The sequence below is a fragment of the Panicum virgatum genome, chromosome 7K, assembly GCF_016808335.1.
Source record: "Panicum virgatum strain AP13 chromosome 7K, P.virgatum_v5, whole genome shotgun sequence".
Taxonomy (NCBI): domain Eukaryota; kingdom Viridiplantae; phylum Streptophyta; class Magnoliopsida; order Poales; family Poaceae; genus Panicum; species Panicum virgatum.
In genome coordinates this window covers 47916793-47933112 of record NC_053142.1, presented here as the reverse complement: position 1 = coordinate 47933112, position 16320 = coordinate 47916793, and the positions used below count along the sequence as shown (strand labels likewise).

The window sequence follows — 16320 nt, the reverse complement described above, 5'->3', positions numbered from 1 at the left end:
CCGGCGGAGGGGGTTGGGGGCCATAGCATGGCCGAGCGGCTCGGGTTCAAGCGCAACCATCGGGGTCGGGCTCGGGCCGAGCGGATGCGGCTCGCTGGGCGCGCGCCGAGGCCGGTAGGTGGCGGCCGACGGTCGTAGCAGAGGCGGCGCGGCTAGACCGCTAGAGGAAGACGATGAGGGGTATGTGAGGCGCTGCCAGTGGGCCCTGAGCCTAATTGTACCCGTGGCAGCGAGAAAAGCATCACGAGTTGCAACGAGAATGCAGATCTCGACTTCATTATTTTCTGACGAAATACACAGTATGGAAGAGAATGCAGATGTGCGAACCATCACAAGTTGCAACAAGGACAGCAGATGTCTCCAGCAGTAACACACGCATGCTGACCATGGCGTTCAACGGCTCAGGGAGTTTCAGACTACAGCATAGAGCGACGGATCCTGTCGCCCTCGGTGGTGACGTGGCCCCGGGTGATCTCCTTCAGCGACGCGCAGCCGCTCAACGCCATGGCGACCTCGAGCTCGTTCTTCAGCATCTGCAGCGCGTTCCTCACGCCGGCCTCGCCGTCCACCGCAAGGGCGAACAGCACCGGCCGGCCGATCTGACAGTGACAGACAACAAGCAGGGCGCGTTTTGTCATTCGTGGGTCAAGGAATATACATGTATGCAGTAAGTATTCGATCGATCGGATGCGAGCACGAGCAGTGGACTTACAAAAACTCCTGAGGCTCCTAGTGCCAAGGCCTTGAACACGTCAGTGCCACGGCGGATGCCGCCGTCGAGGAATACAGGAACACGGCCCTTTGCTTCTCTGACAACCTGAATTTTCCTTCCAAATTTGAGTCTTTAAGCTGGAAAAAAAAAGTGACAAAATTTTTTGTCCATGTGGGCGGTTAGCACAGCATACCTCTTCTAGGCAGCTGATGGTTGCAGGGGCATGGTCTAGCTGGCGGCCACCATGGTTGGATACGACGATACCGGCAGCACCAGATTCAATAGCGAGTCGAGCTGCCGTTTTGCAAATGTTTCGTGAGAGACTGAGAGTGCAGCTCAGATCAAGTGTATACTGATACAGAAGCCACTGAAAGCAAGCACTCACTGTCTTCTGCTGTTAGGATTCCTTTCATTATGATTGGCAGCGATGTAATTGTCTGCAGCCACTTGATATCCTGTATTACACCATGCGGTCAAGATCATCAATACTTTTATACTCAATGAAAAATTCATGGAATGTACCACTGTTCTGTCGAACTCTTTCACAAAGCACATAGCAAATCATACCTTCCAAGAAAGAGAGGGGTCAACCTGGCAAGCATCATAGTATGCAGCAAAGCCAGAACCATTCACCTGAAGCAACGAGAACATGGAATTGGGAAAAGTAAAATAAAAATCTCAATATTTTTCCATACATTCGGATCAGCTCAGTTTTTTCGACAACCCTGTCTATGTTGCCAAAATCTACCCCTTCAAAGTTCTTCAATACCACATTTGGAGGTAAGGCGAACCTAATGTAGCATATAGAAGAATGCATCATTTAGATACTGAACTTCTGATGAAATGGAATTTATTTTTCCCTGAAAAGCATGTACAATTATGACGCCTAAATCCTGGTGAAATGAATATATTTGTGTGTAAACACTTCACATATTTGATGGATCAGGACCTGTTCTTGACATCAGCTTCTCTGCGGCCAAGCCATGGAGCATCAACTGTCAGTACAATTGCCTTGTAGCTGGCCTTTTCAGCCCTTCCAATAACCTGTTGCACTAAGTTCTTGTCCTTGTATACCTTAAGATAAGAACCATAACAGTAAGGCGACACTATACCGTGCTAGGAGAAGTTAAGAGTGTATAGGGTATGTGTCGTGGTGCTGCAAACCACAGCCGGGTGGCGGAAGGCACCCGCCCTAGCCCAGAGGGTGTGTACTCGGGGGTTAGCTAGTCTTAGATCAATCTTCCTCAAGAACTCGATGAACACAGCAAGATTTAGAGTGGTTCAGGCCGCCGGAGCGTAATACCCTACGTCCACTGTGTGTTGTATTGCCTTTCCACGAGAGTGAGAAGGTGCGAGAGTTTCAGCCTGTCTGATGTGGAGATTCTGAGGATCTGTCTCGAGATTGTCTGTTCTAGCGGGCGTGCTCTCCCTTTTATATGTCCAAGGGGAGCACGTACACTGAGCGGGGCCCCGACATGTGGACCCGGCGATGTATTATAAACTACACTTTGGCCTTCAATGCCTCAGATCCGGAGATCTTGTCGTCGGCTTCCGTGCGTAGCTTCTGACCAGGGATGGTCTTGAGCTGTCCTGTCAGAGTAGAGTCTAGCCTCTGCAGCCGCGCGTCGAGGTCATGATGAAGCGCCGAACTACTGACTCAGTCCACTGTAGCAGTGTGTACTGTTGCTCCAGTCAGTAGCTGGTCATCATGACTCGTCGTCCATGCTCGCGGCGCTGAGTCTTTAATGCTTGCCTTGGTAAATGACGAGCCACGTCGGTAATTGGCGATCCATAGTGTGGACTGACAAAAGCTGCCCCGTCCCCAGAGGCAGCAGAGCCCACCTCAACCACTCGCACTTAATGCGGGTGGGTGAGGGAGCTTCCAGCAGAAGGCTTGCGCCCGCGCCCGCGTGACACGTGGCGACTCCGGACCCCTCCCGAGCAGCTAGCTGAGCCGAGAGCTCACGGGGGTCCGGATAGGCACGTGGAGGTCCAGGACCCATCTGCGGGAGTCCGGATGGCACGTGGAGGTCCCGGACCCACCTACAGGGGTCCGGATGGCACGTGGAGGTCCCGGACCCTCCTGCGGGGGTCCGGGTCCGCGGCCACAGGTACTGAGTATTTCCACCTCTAGGACACGTGGTGACACCGGACCCGTCCCCGAGCGGGAAGCGGGTCCGGGACCGTTGGTCCGGTGAGATGGAGTCGGACCCCAGGGGTCCAGCTGCTCAGCTCCTTAGGGCGTAGTTACGGATAACTACGCGAGTCTTGGCACAGTAAGAGTGGGTACCCCAGTTGCAGGGTACCGACAGTATGGGTTTAGTACTGAAAGTTGGAAGAAACGGGTCCCAGGTCCTGCCGAATTAACCTCTTCAATACTATAGGATGACCAGGAAGACAATGTCTCGAAATATGAACAGTTATAACTTATAAGCCAACATGTTGGGTTTAGATAGCAATTACATTAAAAAAAGTTGATATGATCTTTCAAACCATTATAGTTCCTACAGAAGCTGCAGCCCTAGCAGAAGCAAGCTCTCCTGCATTTCGGATGAACGTCCATAAAGGGAAATTGGTATGAAATATGGCAAAAGGAATTCAAAATGAATTGAAAGAAAGCTAATAAGCCCTAGCAGAAGCAAGCTCTCCTGCGTTCCAGATACATAAAGGGAAATTGGTATGAAATATGTCTAAAGGAAAACAAAACGAATTGAAAGAAAGCTAATACCTTCAGGGTGGGCCATTTTGTGCAAGGCCGTAGGGGCAACCATGATAGGCATGGAAATGTTGTGGCCTAAGACACTCGTGGACATGTCAATGTGAGACACATCAATCAGCACCCTTGGTCGAAACCTAATTAATGTCATTCATTAATAAAAAACATAGTGAGGTTTTTTTGAGAAGATTAGGAACGATCAATATTATTTACATTTGGAGTATAATATATAGTTTTTTTTGTATTTTTACCCCTGCTTTGAAGTGCAATTGTGATTTTGCCCTTATTTTTCTAACTTTGTGATTTTGCCCTTTATTATTTTCACAAGTCATTGCAATTTTACCCTTAATCTTTACATATTTGCCCCTGTTTTGATCGTTGGCTAAGGGCAAAATCGCACTAAATTTGAATAGTAAAGGGCAAAATCACAAAGTTAAAAAAATGAGGGCAAAATCATAATTACACTTCAAAGTATGGGTAAGAACACAAATACCCCTAATATTTACTATTTTGTTTTCCAAACTAGGTTTGGATACAATTTAACAAGAATGATTGACGGTAAAAAGCTGTATGTATCCATTAATCTTATAACTGCAGAACCTAATAAAACTGAAAAGATGGAGTCCTTTTAAGGAGGAGTTTACTCTAATTATTCACAGGCTAAACCTTCCTTAAAACTGGAGCTTGGGCTGTGGCTATGTAAATTTTCCTAATTCTCTTGTTTAGCTAGGATCTGTTTTGGGGCTTGTGGCCTTATACAATGCACATATTTCTCTTTTCCAATTTAATATAAAAAAACTGAAAGAACGTAAATCTTGCAATCAAATTTTGAAGTCATGGGAAACATGATATTCAAATGTCACCAATTTAAATCATCAAAATTCAGGACTTTAATCAAGAATTACGATGTATGACAGTGGATTGCACAAGCATGTTATATGATGCTATGCATGTGGTCTAGGACGTCTTAACACATTTCACACGGCTTATATCAGTTCTTGTTCTTCAGTGGAATTTTCACCAGCAGTGCTTTGTGTTTGTCATACCAAGTACAAACCAACTTAAGTTCAATCTTTCTTAATTCAATTGAACCATTTTACTAGATTGAGAAATAAATTCACATTGTTTAATTTCTTGTATAAGCGTTAAGTCAACCACTGGTACTACACAGATCTCCTGACTCCTGCATGTTCCAGAAAAAAAAACTTATTTGCAAGATAAGTTAAAAGATAGAGAAGTTTCCAAATAATTTATGATCTGGCATGCGTGCCCATTTTCAAATGTACATAAAATCTTCTGGTTCACGTAGCCTTACTTTTAAAAGTTACTATCAGTGTTAATAATTATATCCGATTCACCAGATGCAACTAAAACATATCAATTGGAATATAACTTACTGAATTCTGGAGAATGCTTCCTTGTTCTCCCTAACTGTGTGTTGGTCCTCTGCACCCAAGGCATAGTAATCATAAACCATCCTTGGTAACTTCTGTTTCGCGAGCTCCTTGTAATCGCAGACATTTGTTGGGATCAGCACCGTTCCCCTGACCAAATTCTCTTGGTCAGCTCACAGTTGAATCATCAATGTTGCAAATTAAAATAGATTACTTCACATGCAAGTCATACTTGTGGACAAATTGGATAAAAGAAGAAATTAAATTAAAGATTGCCTAATAGTTTGATATAGATCAGCCAAGAAAGACAAGTAACAAAAAATAACATGCATGATAATGCAAGATAGTAGTTCATTGAAAGCAATTCAACTGAGCAAGCAAGAAGATCAAACAAGAAACTTTGCGGTAAATTATAAAGAAAGACAGACTATCCCACGGTATAGAGTAGACAGCCAATCAAGGGGGCGACAAATGAGTATTTAGTTTCAGCTCCACGGTGTATGCGCAATGTTATACACGCAACCTTGATTTCTCTCTCCCTCTATCAGCCACAAGAACCTTATCCATGCAATGACGCGAACTCTATTTTAGTTACACAGTAAGGAGATAGTAATGCTGATCTCTCCTAATTGTTGGAGAAGTATAGAAACAAATAGAAGTAGGACTCTATATGATTGGGAGTACATATATTATAATAAAGTAACCATCCATGCAACATTCTTGCTTAACGTGACGGGCAACTTCATTGGCTCCGAACAAAACGGGGCCCTTGCGCTGCCGGCGAGAACAGTGCAGAGAGTGTCCTTACCTGCCGGCTGGCCGTGGCACCAGAGGTGGTGCAGTGCTGACCGAAACAAAGGTCTGGCTGCAGCCCTCAGCCATAGCCGGAGACTGTAGTGGCACTACCTTGACACGTTGCCCAACCCAAGGCGCCCTGGCTTGAAAAGGACCGATCACCGGCGGTTCAGGCTTGGCAATGGGACGGGCCGGCGGCGGGGGCGCGGCTTGGAGAGCGCAGAGGCCAGCGGGATTGGGGAGCCGGCAGCCGGGTGGGGACTGGGGAGTAGGGGGCGAGCTCTGGACCTGGACGGGGAGGGTGAAGTGGCCAAGTGGGAAGCCTGATCAGATCGGAGCAGCATGCTGCTGGGATATGATAGCTTTGATAATGCAAGAGCATCTGCTGCTGGGATGGGATTGGCTTTCACTAGCGGCTGTTCAGAACAACGCCGAGAAGTAACTTTTGCTGTCTGTTTCTCCAAAAAAGCCTGGCATTCAGTCAAGGCCACTGATTTGTTTCCTTCTTTATACTGTATATACTCACCTCGCCTGCTTGTTTCTTTCCTTATATTGTACTCACCCCCGTTTTAAATTATGAGCCTATTTGGGAGACTTGCACTCCATCAACTTCCATTATGAGCCTATTTGATTGCATCTTGGAAGTGGTGGACATGTGTAGCACGGTCAGATCTAGAGCTTGATCCGCGGAGCAGGAAGCGTCACGTGCTCGATCTGTCATCGTTTGAATAACCATTTTCATCGCGATGCCCTATAAATGAGGTGCTCGTCACGCAGGTGCTCACCAGTCATTTTTTTTTGTGACTGTGCTCACCAGTCATTCGTGCTAATCTTGTGTCACCTATCCCGGGTGTAGGAAAAAGATGGAGCTTGTGTACCTGTTTGGCTGATAACGTAGATCTGGCTCCTCAAATTCTAAGATAAGTTGGGAATTCGCTTTTACCCAAAGAGATGGATGACTACTATTTGATTTTGCCCAAAGAGATGGATGACTACTATTTGATTTTACCCAAAGAGATGGATGACTACTATATTTGATTACATCTTGGAAGTGGTGGACATGTGTAGCACGGTCAGATCTAGAGCTTGATCTGCGGAGCAGGAAGCGTCACGTGCTCTGTCATTGTTTGACTAACCATTTCCATCGCGATGCACTATAAATTAGGTGCTCGTCACGCAGGTGCTCACCAGTCATTCTTTTTTTTTGTGACTGTGCTCCCCAGTCATTTTTGTGCTAATCTTGTGTCACCTATCCCATACTTTTCACTTCTCCCTCAGTTTCAAATTATTGATCGTTTTAACTTTTCTAAATTTTTTATTTTTGCTTATTTTTGCTACACATCTAAATATGTATTATATCTACATGCATAACCAATGTATCTAAAAAATTTCACAAGGACTCGAACCCACGATAATTTGCTACGCATCTAAATATATATTATATCTATGTGCATAACCAATGTATCTAAAAAATCTCACAAGGACCTCTAGCCTCATGCATAGATTTCTTACCATCCCACTTAGGCATCACATATGGTTGAGCGAGGATGCTTTTCTTTTTAATAACCCGTGGAGTACCATTTAGTACCGGACAAGACACCGACTGGTACTAAATGTCATATTTTAGTACCGGTCGGTGTCATTGGCCAGTACTAAATGACCGCGCCATTTTAGTACCGGGCCAAAAGACCAACATGTGCTAAAAGGTGACATTTAGTACCGGGTGGAAATATGAATCGATACTATATGGCTTTAGGGAGCGTCAAAATTTAGAACCAGTATTAAATGGTCCTCCGAGGCCATTTAGTACCAGTCCTAAGAGCTTTGTTATAATGATTGTAAAGTATCAATGGGAACTTTCAGGTACTTTTTTTTGAAATTTTTTCTAACTGTTGATCAATGGAAGATATTTTTAAAAATTAAATTAAATTAGTATTCGGCCCTACTTTTTGTACTTGGTTCCACATTTTTGTACTACTAGATACTTTAGTCTAGGTAATTGTAGACATTTTTGCACCATCGACAGTCCAATGCCACAGCGTCACAGCGTTGGTCGTTTTCTCGCCAAACATTATTCGCATAACGGGTGGTATTGGTGAATAATTACTCCACAACTCCATGAGGAGGTATGAACATAGAGATTTTGGAGCACTATTGAGGAGCTCTCTAAATTTCATGGAGCTGGCCCCTAGCTCCAAGTTTTTTCCGAGTAGGGATTTGTGGAGATGAACGTGTTTGGCACGAGAATTTGAAAGTTAGAGCTGAAATTCATGAAGTGGAGCTCTATCAGACAGAACCTATAAAGTCATTTTAACTTCCTATCAAACTTTTAGTCTTAATTAAATTTATAGTAAAATAATTAATATATACAACATCAAACTAATTACTTAGATAGACCATAAAATATGCTCTGTCCCAAAATATAGCTACTTCTAGCATTCAAATTTTGTCTCATAATATAGCTATTTTAAGTTTCTAAGTGGATTATTTAGTATGAAAGGTCTAAAATACCCCCCTCCCTCCGCATGCAAATTAATCGAACCACCAACGATGAATTTGAAATTGCGTGTTTAGCTTGAATGGTGTGCAAAATGGACACAAGGTTTTACTGTTTCGGGCGGAATATCCCATTTAGTTGGTAGCAGTTCGTGTTACTTGCACTTGTTTATAGTAAAGATTACAAATGGACGTGAGAGGGATAGGGGTCCCAAATCTCTAGCTTGTGTTGAGTGGAGTTCCCGTGAAAGAGCTCTTGGAGTCAAGCCAGGCGAAGGTCGGGGTCCCTCTTTCCCTTTCCCTTCTATCCGTCAAGGCCTCGAGCCCTCAAGGGGAAGGGGCAGTTTACATGAGGGAGAGGAAGGAAGAGGGAAAAAACCTCTGGGACGATCACGCTCCTTTCCCTCCGTGCGTGGGTCCCCCTGGTCCTTTAGATGACGTCTCCTCCCGACCCGACGGGGCGGACAACGGGCGCCTCAACGAGGTAGGCGGCGTGAGCCCCCGGCGTGTCGAACGGCTTGGCCCCCGGCGTGGTGTGCGGCCCAAGACCTGGCGTGGTGGGCAGTGGGAGATCGCCGTTAGGCTGCTCGTACTGGCTACTGTAATCTATCCGCAACCTAAACCTCCAATACCTATATAGAGTAAATTTTTGCTGCAGCAGATACTATAAATGCATACGTTATCATTCCAAACCGTGTTCGGCACTGGATATCCAGTGCGATACGGACGAGGCACTAAACTGGCATGTGTGGGCCCCTTCGCCCTCCCCGCGCCCGTCCCTAAACGCTGCAGCTCCACTGCCGCCAGTGGCGGAGGTAGGATGGGGGACAAGGTGGGGGGTGAATTAATGGAGTTGTTAATTTGCATGAAGATTTAATGACGATTTAAGATTTTTACTATAGTATTTTAAATGTGATTAGTTGCTCTTGGGGGTGGGGGGCTAGACCCCCCAGCCCCCCTCTTTGGATCCACCACTGACTGCCGCTCCGCCCCACCGTGCGTCTGGGCTGCGGGGGTCCTCCCAGCGCGCCCTCCACCTCGCCTCGCACCGGCGGAGTGCCCTCTGCCGCGCCCGCCCTCCGCCGGAGAGGCCTTTGCCGAGCGCGACGGAGGAGTCAAGGAGCACTCGTGAGGGGTGGGGGGAGAAAGAGAAAATGAATGGGAGGGAGAAGGCGTCGGTGGTAAAATAAAATAAAAAAACTGACACGTGGGCCCATACAGAGGATATACCGCCGGGGAGTCGGACGAGGCGGAGCCCATCCCCGGGAGCCGGTCGAGGCGGAAAAAAAATGGGGTGGACACAGCCGCCTTTTTTATTTTTTGGCCCTTCGCGCGAAAGAATTTCACAAATAGACCCTTGGGGAAACATTTTCCGTTTCTGGACCCAAGAGGTCGGCGCCACAGCCCACGGCGCTGAGATTTAATGTCTCGGCTCCGTGGCCCATGGCGCCGAGCTGAGCACACCAAATCCACCCCAGCACCGCGCTGGCAGCCGACGTGGCCGACCTCGGCGCCAAAGATCTTGGCGCCGAGGTCCGCTATACTAGGGCCGCCGTTCCTTCCTCAGCCGCGCCGCTCCATCTCTCTTCTCTCTCTCGCGTCGCTCTCCTGCCGCGCCGCCTCAGCCGCCGCCCGCCCTCGGCCTCCACCGCGCCCGCCCAGCCGAGGCTCGCGCGCGGCGTCCCCCCCCCCCCCCCCCCCCCCGCCTGCGGGACGCCCTCCTGCGCGCCTCTGCGCGCCCGCCGCCGCGTGGGGGCTAGCCCCGGCGGAGGCCCGCCTCTGCTCGCCGGTGTGGTGGCCATCCGCGGGGCGGTGGACGACCGCCTCTGCTCGGTGGCGTGGGGGCCGGCCGTCCGCAGCCTCCTTCGCCGTCGCCTTCCGCGGCCGCCGTCCTCGTCTGCGGCCGCCGTCCCCGGCCGGCGGAGCCATCCGCAAGGCCCCAGGCGCGTCGCCCCCGCCCGCGGCCGGTGGGCGTAGCGGCCAGCCCGGCTTGGCGCGGCTGGGCGCGTGGCCCCCGCCCGCGAGGCCGGGTCCGCCCCCTGCGCGCCTGCCGCGGCGGCCAAGGCTGGCCCGAGCGGGGCGCCTGAGGCCCGGCCCTGCTCGCCGGCTTGGGGGCCGGCCGTGACGGCGCCGGCCTACTCCCCACTGCCCTGCCCCGCGATCCGCAGATCGTCAAGGTTAGATGGCAACGGCAATTTAAATATGCATCTTTAGTTCAGGTGTTACAAACTCACAAGTAATTATTTAGCGAATATGCTAGTTTAGTTTAGATGTTACAAATTCGCAAGTAATTAATTAGCTTCAAATAGAGTAAATTCGGTAGTAAAGTAAATTTGGTAGAGTAAATTCGCTAGTTTAGATGCTAGTTTCTGCTTTGATGTTGGGTCCAGGGACTATAGCATTTAGGATCTTAAATAGTACTGCTATTGATGATCTACTTTTGTTTGAATTCGGCAATGAACTTGCATAACGAACCGCAGAAGCATATTGGCACATCAATTCCTTCGGGTACGGTGGCTTCACACTTGCTCCACGGAATGTAGGTTGATCCTGACGAAGACATTGGCGCTATAGTGTGGTGCGCCAAATGACGAATAATGATTTCAATAATGCACCTATCGTATACCAAATCGATGAGTGAAAATATAGGAGGGGATAGAGGATACCTTGCTCTTGCAAATACGCGGTTCCAATCGGAGTTTTCAAGGCCCAATTTCTCGATTCAGATGGTTTGACGAGTGGGAGTTGAGAAACTAACCGAGAAGATGGTGAAAGAATGGATGGAACCATGGGGAAGAAAGGGGTGTATAAATATACGCTCGGCGCCAAGATCTATGGCGCCGAGCTCGGCGCCACGGATCTTGGCGCCGAGGTCTAGGTCCACGTCATAAGCCACGTCGACCCTGATGACACGCTGGCAGATAGCTCGGCGCCACAAGACATGGCGCCGAGACGTTAGAGCTCGGTGCCACAGCCCATGGCGCCGACCCTAGGGTCCATTGCCAAAAAAGGTTTCGTCAGGGGTCTATTTGTGAATTTCTTTCGCAGGAAGGGCGAAAAAGCAAAAAAATACGGGTGGACACGGGGTCCATCGCAGCTCGCGTGCGCCCCCGCGCCTGTGGAACCGGATCCGCTGCAGTTACCTCCCCTGCAGTTGGGTCACTGCCACGTGGACCCCACTCGTGCAGGCCCCACACGCAGTGACTCAACTGCACGGCGGCCAACTGCAGCGGAGCCTCGTCCCGCGCCTGTTGACCCCCAAGCGAAATCCAATGGCGAAACCTCCGTACGGCGCAGCGGCTCCGTTTCCAGCTACGGCGCATTCCCTTCGGCTCCCTTCGACGGCTCGCCTCCTGCAGAACTCTCGGCTCAGCTTCCTAGCCCGCGTTTCTCCCGCGTCGACTCATCTCCCGATCCGAAAACCGTGGACTGATCTCCCCGATCATATCGCTAAGGGCGGCACGGCGAAGCCCTACCCAGCGACGGCGATAACGACGACGGCGATGTCGGAGGTATGAGGCGATGAAGTGGTAGTTCACGTCGCTGCGGCCAAGCCCTACCCGGTCAGGTGCGATGCTGATTCGCTTCACGCCTCTTGAAGCTTCTTGTGTTTGCCTCGTTCCTCGATCGTTCTTTTTACTGGTCATCACCTTCCCGGCCGGGTCTTCTCAATCTTTGCTTCAACGGCTGGTTGTTGTGAACTGTGCAAGGAGGCAAGGAGCATGCTAGAATGATATACAGGTTGCAAGAACGATCTCATATATAAATGCTAGCACTAGGAAGCCAAAGCCAAATTGAACAGATCATGCTAGCATTAAGGATGCCGCCATGTTGTATGTAAGGCTACTTTGATTTTGCCTCGCTATGTATCAGGATGTGACATCGTTTTCTACTTTGGCAAATGTGTGAATGATTTTTAATTGCTTATTCTCTATGCAGGTGATCAACCAGCTTCCATGGATGAACCAGGAGCCTCCACGTCTGGTGTTCCATCTCCTGCTCCCATGGAGCATCCATGTTCACTAGAAATTGATGTTGTTGGTGGTGGTCGTGGAGAAGAGGAACAACAAATACACAAATCTCGTTTTGGGAGTTACTCAAGATGCTACAGAGCAAACTGCTGTTAGGAAGTTACAGTTTGATGGAGTGCAAAATCAGGAACCTATGTAAATGTAATGATCTGAGAAGCCATGTTCAGAGCAAGCCATGTTCAGCTGATTAGATCAACCAGCTTTTTATAGAATCGAATCCATTTTTTCTTGGAACCTACCCTTTATTCTCTGTCAATACATAATATCAAGCTCACAGCCACCAGCGAGCATTAGCTAACATAATATCCTGCATAATTGCATAAAGAAAGTCGAAGATCAGGTTCCCAATTCATCAAATACTACTCAAGTTTACTCTATTTGACAACTATACATTAATTGACAACAATTTACTCTGTTTTATGCCATGCATCCCATTCAGAGCAAATTCAGAACTACAGAAATTCAGAAAAAAAAAGGCAGCAAGAAGTTTACAGAAAAAGGTAAAACAAGTGCACCGATTAACTCTGCACCAACACCATTAGGAACCTCCGTGGTTCAGAACTAGAGACCTAGAATAATCCGAGAACAAGTTCAATTAGGGAAAATTAGGTGGAGGACACCGTTCAAAAGTGACTTTTGCCCATAGACACTAAAAAAAATGGTCTTTGCTCCATCACACTCAAATTTTGTGTTCATTTGCCACAACACATCACCGTTGCTCGCCGTTCTCCGCTCCGTTTGCATCGATCCCATGCGGCCGCGGGGCACGTCGACGGCGACGGCGCACCGCGGGACCCAGTGGTCCGGGCGGAACGCGTCGGGGACCTCAACGCCGGCGTCCTTCCGTAGCAGCTCGCAGAGCTGGGCGTGGAGGCCCAGCAGCGCGGCGGAGGGTGTGGGGCGGGGCGGGGTGTTCTCGTCACGAATCGAGAGGGAGATTGGGAGAGATCTCGCTTGCCTGCTCGTGCTCGGGCGTGCCCGGCTCCGCTCCGACTAGTCCCGAACTCATATGGTGTGCACGCTTGGACTGGACCTGCTCCCAGCGCCCGCACGACACGGCGGCGGTGGTGCCCGTACCCAGCGGCGGCGTGGCGCGGAGCTGGGAGGCGGAGTCCCGGCGGCAGCGGCTCGGCGACATGTGGGCGGCGGAGGCCCGGCGGCAGCAGCTCGGCAAGCTCGGGCGGCGGAGGCCCCGCGACAGGGGCTCAGGGGCGGAGCCCGGCGGCGGAGGCTTGGCGACAGCGGCTCTGGCGCAGAGGCCCGCGGTGCGCTCGCCCGTTGGCTCGGGCGCGGAGTTGGGCGGCGGAGGCCCGGCGGCAGCAGCTCGGCGAGCTCGTGCGCGGAGCCGGGCGAAGGAGGCGAGGTGCGGCACTGGCCGCCGCTGCCGCTCGAGCAAGAAGACAAGGATGGGGAGGGAGTGGATGACAGGTGGGCCCTTTATTACTGTAGCTGACGGAGGCAAAAAGACCGTGCTCTTAGTGTGCCGTGGCAAATAACCACGGAATTTCAATGTCCTCTAGCAAAGCCAATCTTTTTCAGTGGCCGGTGGCCAAAGCCACGTTTGAGGGGTGTCCTCCACCTAATTTTCCCTTCAAAAGTGACTTTTGCCCATGGACACTAAAAAAAATGGTCTTTGCTCCATCACACTCAAATTTTGTGTTCATTTGCCACAACACATCACCGTTGCTCGCCGTTCTCCGCTCCGTTTGCATCGACCCCATGCGGCCGCGGGGCACGTCGACGGCGACGGCGCACCGCGGGACCCAGTGGTCCGGGCGGAACGCGTCGGGGACCTCGACGCCGGCGTCCTTCCGCAGTAGCTCGCAGAGCTGGGCGTGGAGGCCCAGCAGCGCGGCGGAGGGTGTGGGGCGGGGCGGGGTGTTCTCGTCACGAATCGAGAGGGAGATTGGGAAAGATCTCGCTTGCCTGCTCGTGCTCGGGCGTGCCCGGCTCCGCTCCGACTAGTCTCGAACTCATATGGTGTGCACGCTTGGACTGGACCTGCTCCCAGCGCCCGCACGACACGGCGGCGGTGGTGCCCGTACCCAGCGGCGGCGTGGCGCGGAGCTGGGAGGCGGAGTCCCGGCGGCAGCGGCTCGGCGACATGTGGGCGGCGGAGGCCCGGCGGCAGCAGCTCGGCAAGCTCGGGCGGCGGAGGCCCGCGACAGGGGCTCAGGGGCGGAGCCCGGCGGCGGAGGCTTGGCGACAGCGGCTCTGGCGTGGAGGCCCGCGGTGCGCTCGCCCGTTGGCTCGGGCGCGAGACAAGGATGGGGAGGGAGTGGATGACAGGTGGGCCCTTTATTACTGTAGCTGACGGAGGCAAAAAGACGCTCTTAGTGTGCTGTGGCAAATAACCACGGAATTTCAATGTCCTCTAGCAAAGCCGATCTTTTTCAGTGGCCGGTGGCCAAAGGCACGTTTGAGGGGTGTCCTCCACCTAATTTTCCCGTTCAATTAACATGCACTGACCTGTGGAGTCCGCCCTGATGACCACAATGTCAAGGCGCTCCCTGCTGCGCGGCAGCTCCTTCACGAGAGGGATCAGATGCTCACGACGGCCGGCGCGGATGAACAGCGTGACGCAGCAGAACTGCAGAGTGTGGTGCGCCAGCTTGCTTCGCAGCAGGATCGCGGACCTCTCGGAGTACTGCGAGGAGGCCCAGTCCGGCGATGGGGATCCGCGGATGCTCCGGCGACGGGGAGGACGACTCGGGCGCGCAGGGGTGGGGGCACCGCCGGGAGAAGGGGACGCGGCGGCTACGGCGATGGGGATCCGCGGCGGCTCCACGACGGGATCCGCGGCGCAGCCTCGCGGGGAGGCGGCGGCAGGCGGACGGGGAAGCTGAGGCCCTAACAGTAACAGTCGGTGAAAAGTGGTTGTTTTTTTCCCTACCCTAACATGTTTCGTTATTATTTGATAAATAATATTTAATTATGAACTAATTAGACTTAAAATATTCATCTCGTACTAATCAATTAAATTATATAATTAATTATTTTTTTAATAATATTTAATACTTTATGTATATGTCCGAATATTCAATGTGACAGACACTATAGAAAAAAAATTCTTTGGGAGGCCTGAGCCACTCTTGAAAGGATGAAAAAGAGGCGAGCCGAGCCGAAGGAGCTGAAAATGGACCCGCTGCACCGTAGGGAGGATTTGCCGTCGGATTTCGCTCAGGGGTACGTGGTGGCCATCGGACGCGGGGGCGCATGCGAGCTGCGATGGACCCGTGTCCACCCCATTTTTCTTTTTTCCGTCGGGGCCGGTGTCTGACGCTACAGAATCTCCAAAGTCCGAACCCATTTTATGCTAGGCCGTTCACGTTCAGGTTGGGAGTTTCAGTATCACAAACACGAACCAGCACAAGAGCGAGACTACAGCCGAGAGCGAAAGATGATCCTGTCACCTTCGGTGCTGACGTGGGCGTGCGTGATCTCCTTCAGCGACGTGCAGCCGCTCAGCGCCATGGCGGTCTCATTGTCTCAAGCTCGTCCCTCAACATCTGCAGCACCTTCCTCACGGTCGGCCTCGCCGCCGGCCACGGCGAGGGCGAACAGCACGGTCCTTCCAATCAGACAGAGGACAAGCATGATGCCTTAGCTTACATGCCAACAACGTTCTGTTCCTGCATTCACCAACTATCTAAAGCAATCTCAAATTGGCATGTGGTGGAGGAATCAGATATTTGGAGTTACATCTGGGGAAATCCTATGTTCTCAGTAGCCAAAGCTTACAAGGCAATTATTGGCCATAGGCAGATTCACCCTTTGTTCAAATGGCTCTGGAAAGCCAAATGCCAAATGAAGCATAAAGTCTTTTTTTGGTTGCTTCTCAAAGACCGAATCAACACAAGAGACATTCTACAAAGAAGAGGGATGGTAATTAAATCAGTAACCTGTGATTTGTGCATTTTGCAAAGAAGGGAGACTGGTGTTCACCTTATTTTTAGATGTAATTTTGCAAAAGCTTGCTAGGCATCAATTGGTGTCAACTATGTCACAACCAGACCTATGCACCAAATTCTTAGAAGGATCAGAAGCAGTCTGGGGGTACCCTTTGCTACAAAAATTATCATTCTCATGTGTTGGTCTATTTGGACTATTAGGAATGGTTGGATTTTCAACAATAGAGATCCTTCGTTCAAGAATGCAAGGCCAAGTTCTGCATGG

At 50.6% G+C, this 16320-nt stretch overlaps 1 protein-coding gene and 1 long non-coding RNA gene across 4 annotated transcripts; both read right to left on the bottom strand.

Moving 5' to 3' along the window:
* Window positions 1–246: 246 nt before the first annotated feature.
* LOC120641832 (peroxisomal (S)-2-hydroxy-acid oxidase GLO2-like) lies at window positions 247–5952 on the bottom strand. Of its 3 annotated transcripts, none has more exons than XM_039918095.1 (12): window positions 5631–5952; window positions 4826–4972; window positions 3441–3565; window positions 3206–3252; window positions 3039–3116; window positions 1662–1786; window positions 1437–1503; window positions 1280–1345; window positions 1098–1167; window positions 906–1006; window positions 713–817; window positions 247–599 (listed from the first exon to the last, which is right to left on the bottom strand). In XM_039918095.1, exons 1-12 carry the CDS (start codon window positions 5702–5704, stop codon window positions 417–419), a joined length of 1188 nt encoding a protein of 395 aa, XP_039774029.1. In that variant the 5' UTR covers window positions 5705–5952; the 3' UTR covers window positions 247–416. The 3 variants fall into 3 exon arrangements, with proteins under 3 accessions (XP_039774029.1, XP_039774030.1, XP_039774032.1); XM_039918096.1 differs by lacking the exon at window positions 5631–5952 and adding an exon at window positions 5346–5477; XM_039918098.1 differs by lacking the exon at window positions 5631–5952 and adding an exon at window positions 5259–5398.
* Window positions 5953–12184: 6232 nt separating this feature from the next.
* On the bottom strand, window positions 12185–14985 carry LOC120643125. Its single transcript, XR_005662857.1, has 2 exons — window positions 14614–14985; window positions 12185–12451 (listed from the first exon to the last, which is right to left on the bottom strand). It is a non-coding gene; the product is annotated as an uncharacterized LOC120643125 (long non-coding RNA).
* Between the last annotated feature and the right edge of the window lie 1335 nt (window positions 14986–16320).

Excerpts from the sequence above, each read along its gene's own strand:
- LOC120641832 (XM_039918095.1), bottom strand. The coding sequence starts at position 5,704 with ATGGCTGAGGGCTGCAGCCAGACCTTTGTTTCGGTCAGCACTGCACCA. Across the intron at positions 3,117-3,205 it reads CTTCTGTAGGAACTATAATG|ACATTGTCTTCCTGGTCATC; the intron begins GTTTGAAAGATC and ends TCATATTTCGAG. Across the intron at positions 1,787-3,038 it reads CCCGTTTCTTCCAACTTTCA|GTATACAAGGACAAGAACTT; the intron begins GTACTAAACCCA and ends TCTTATCTTAAG.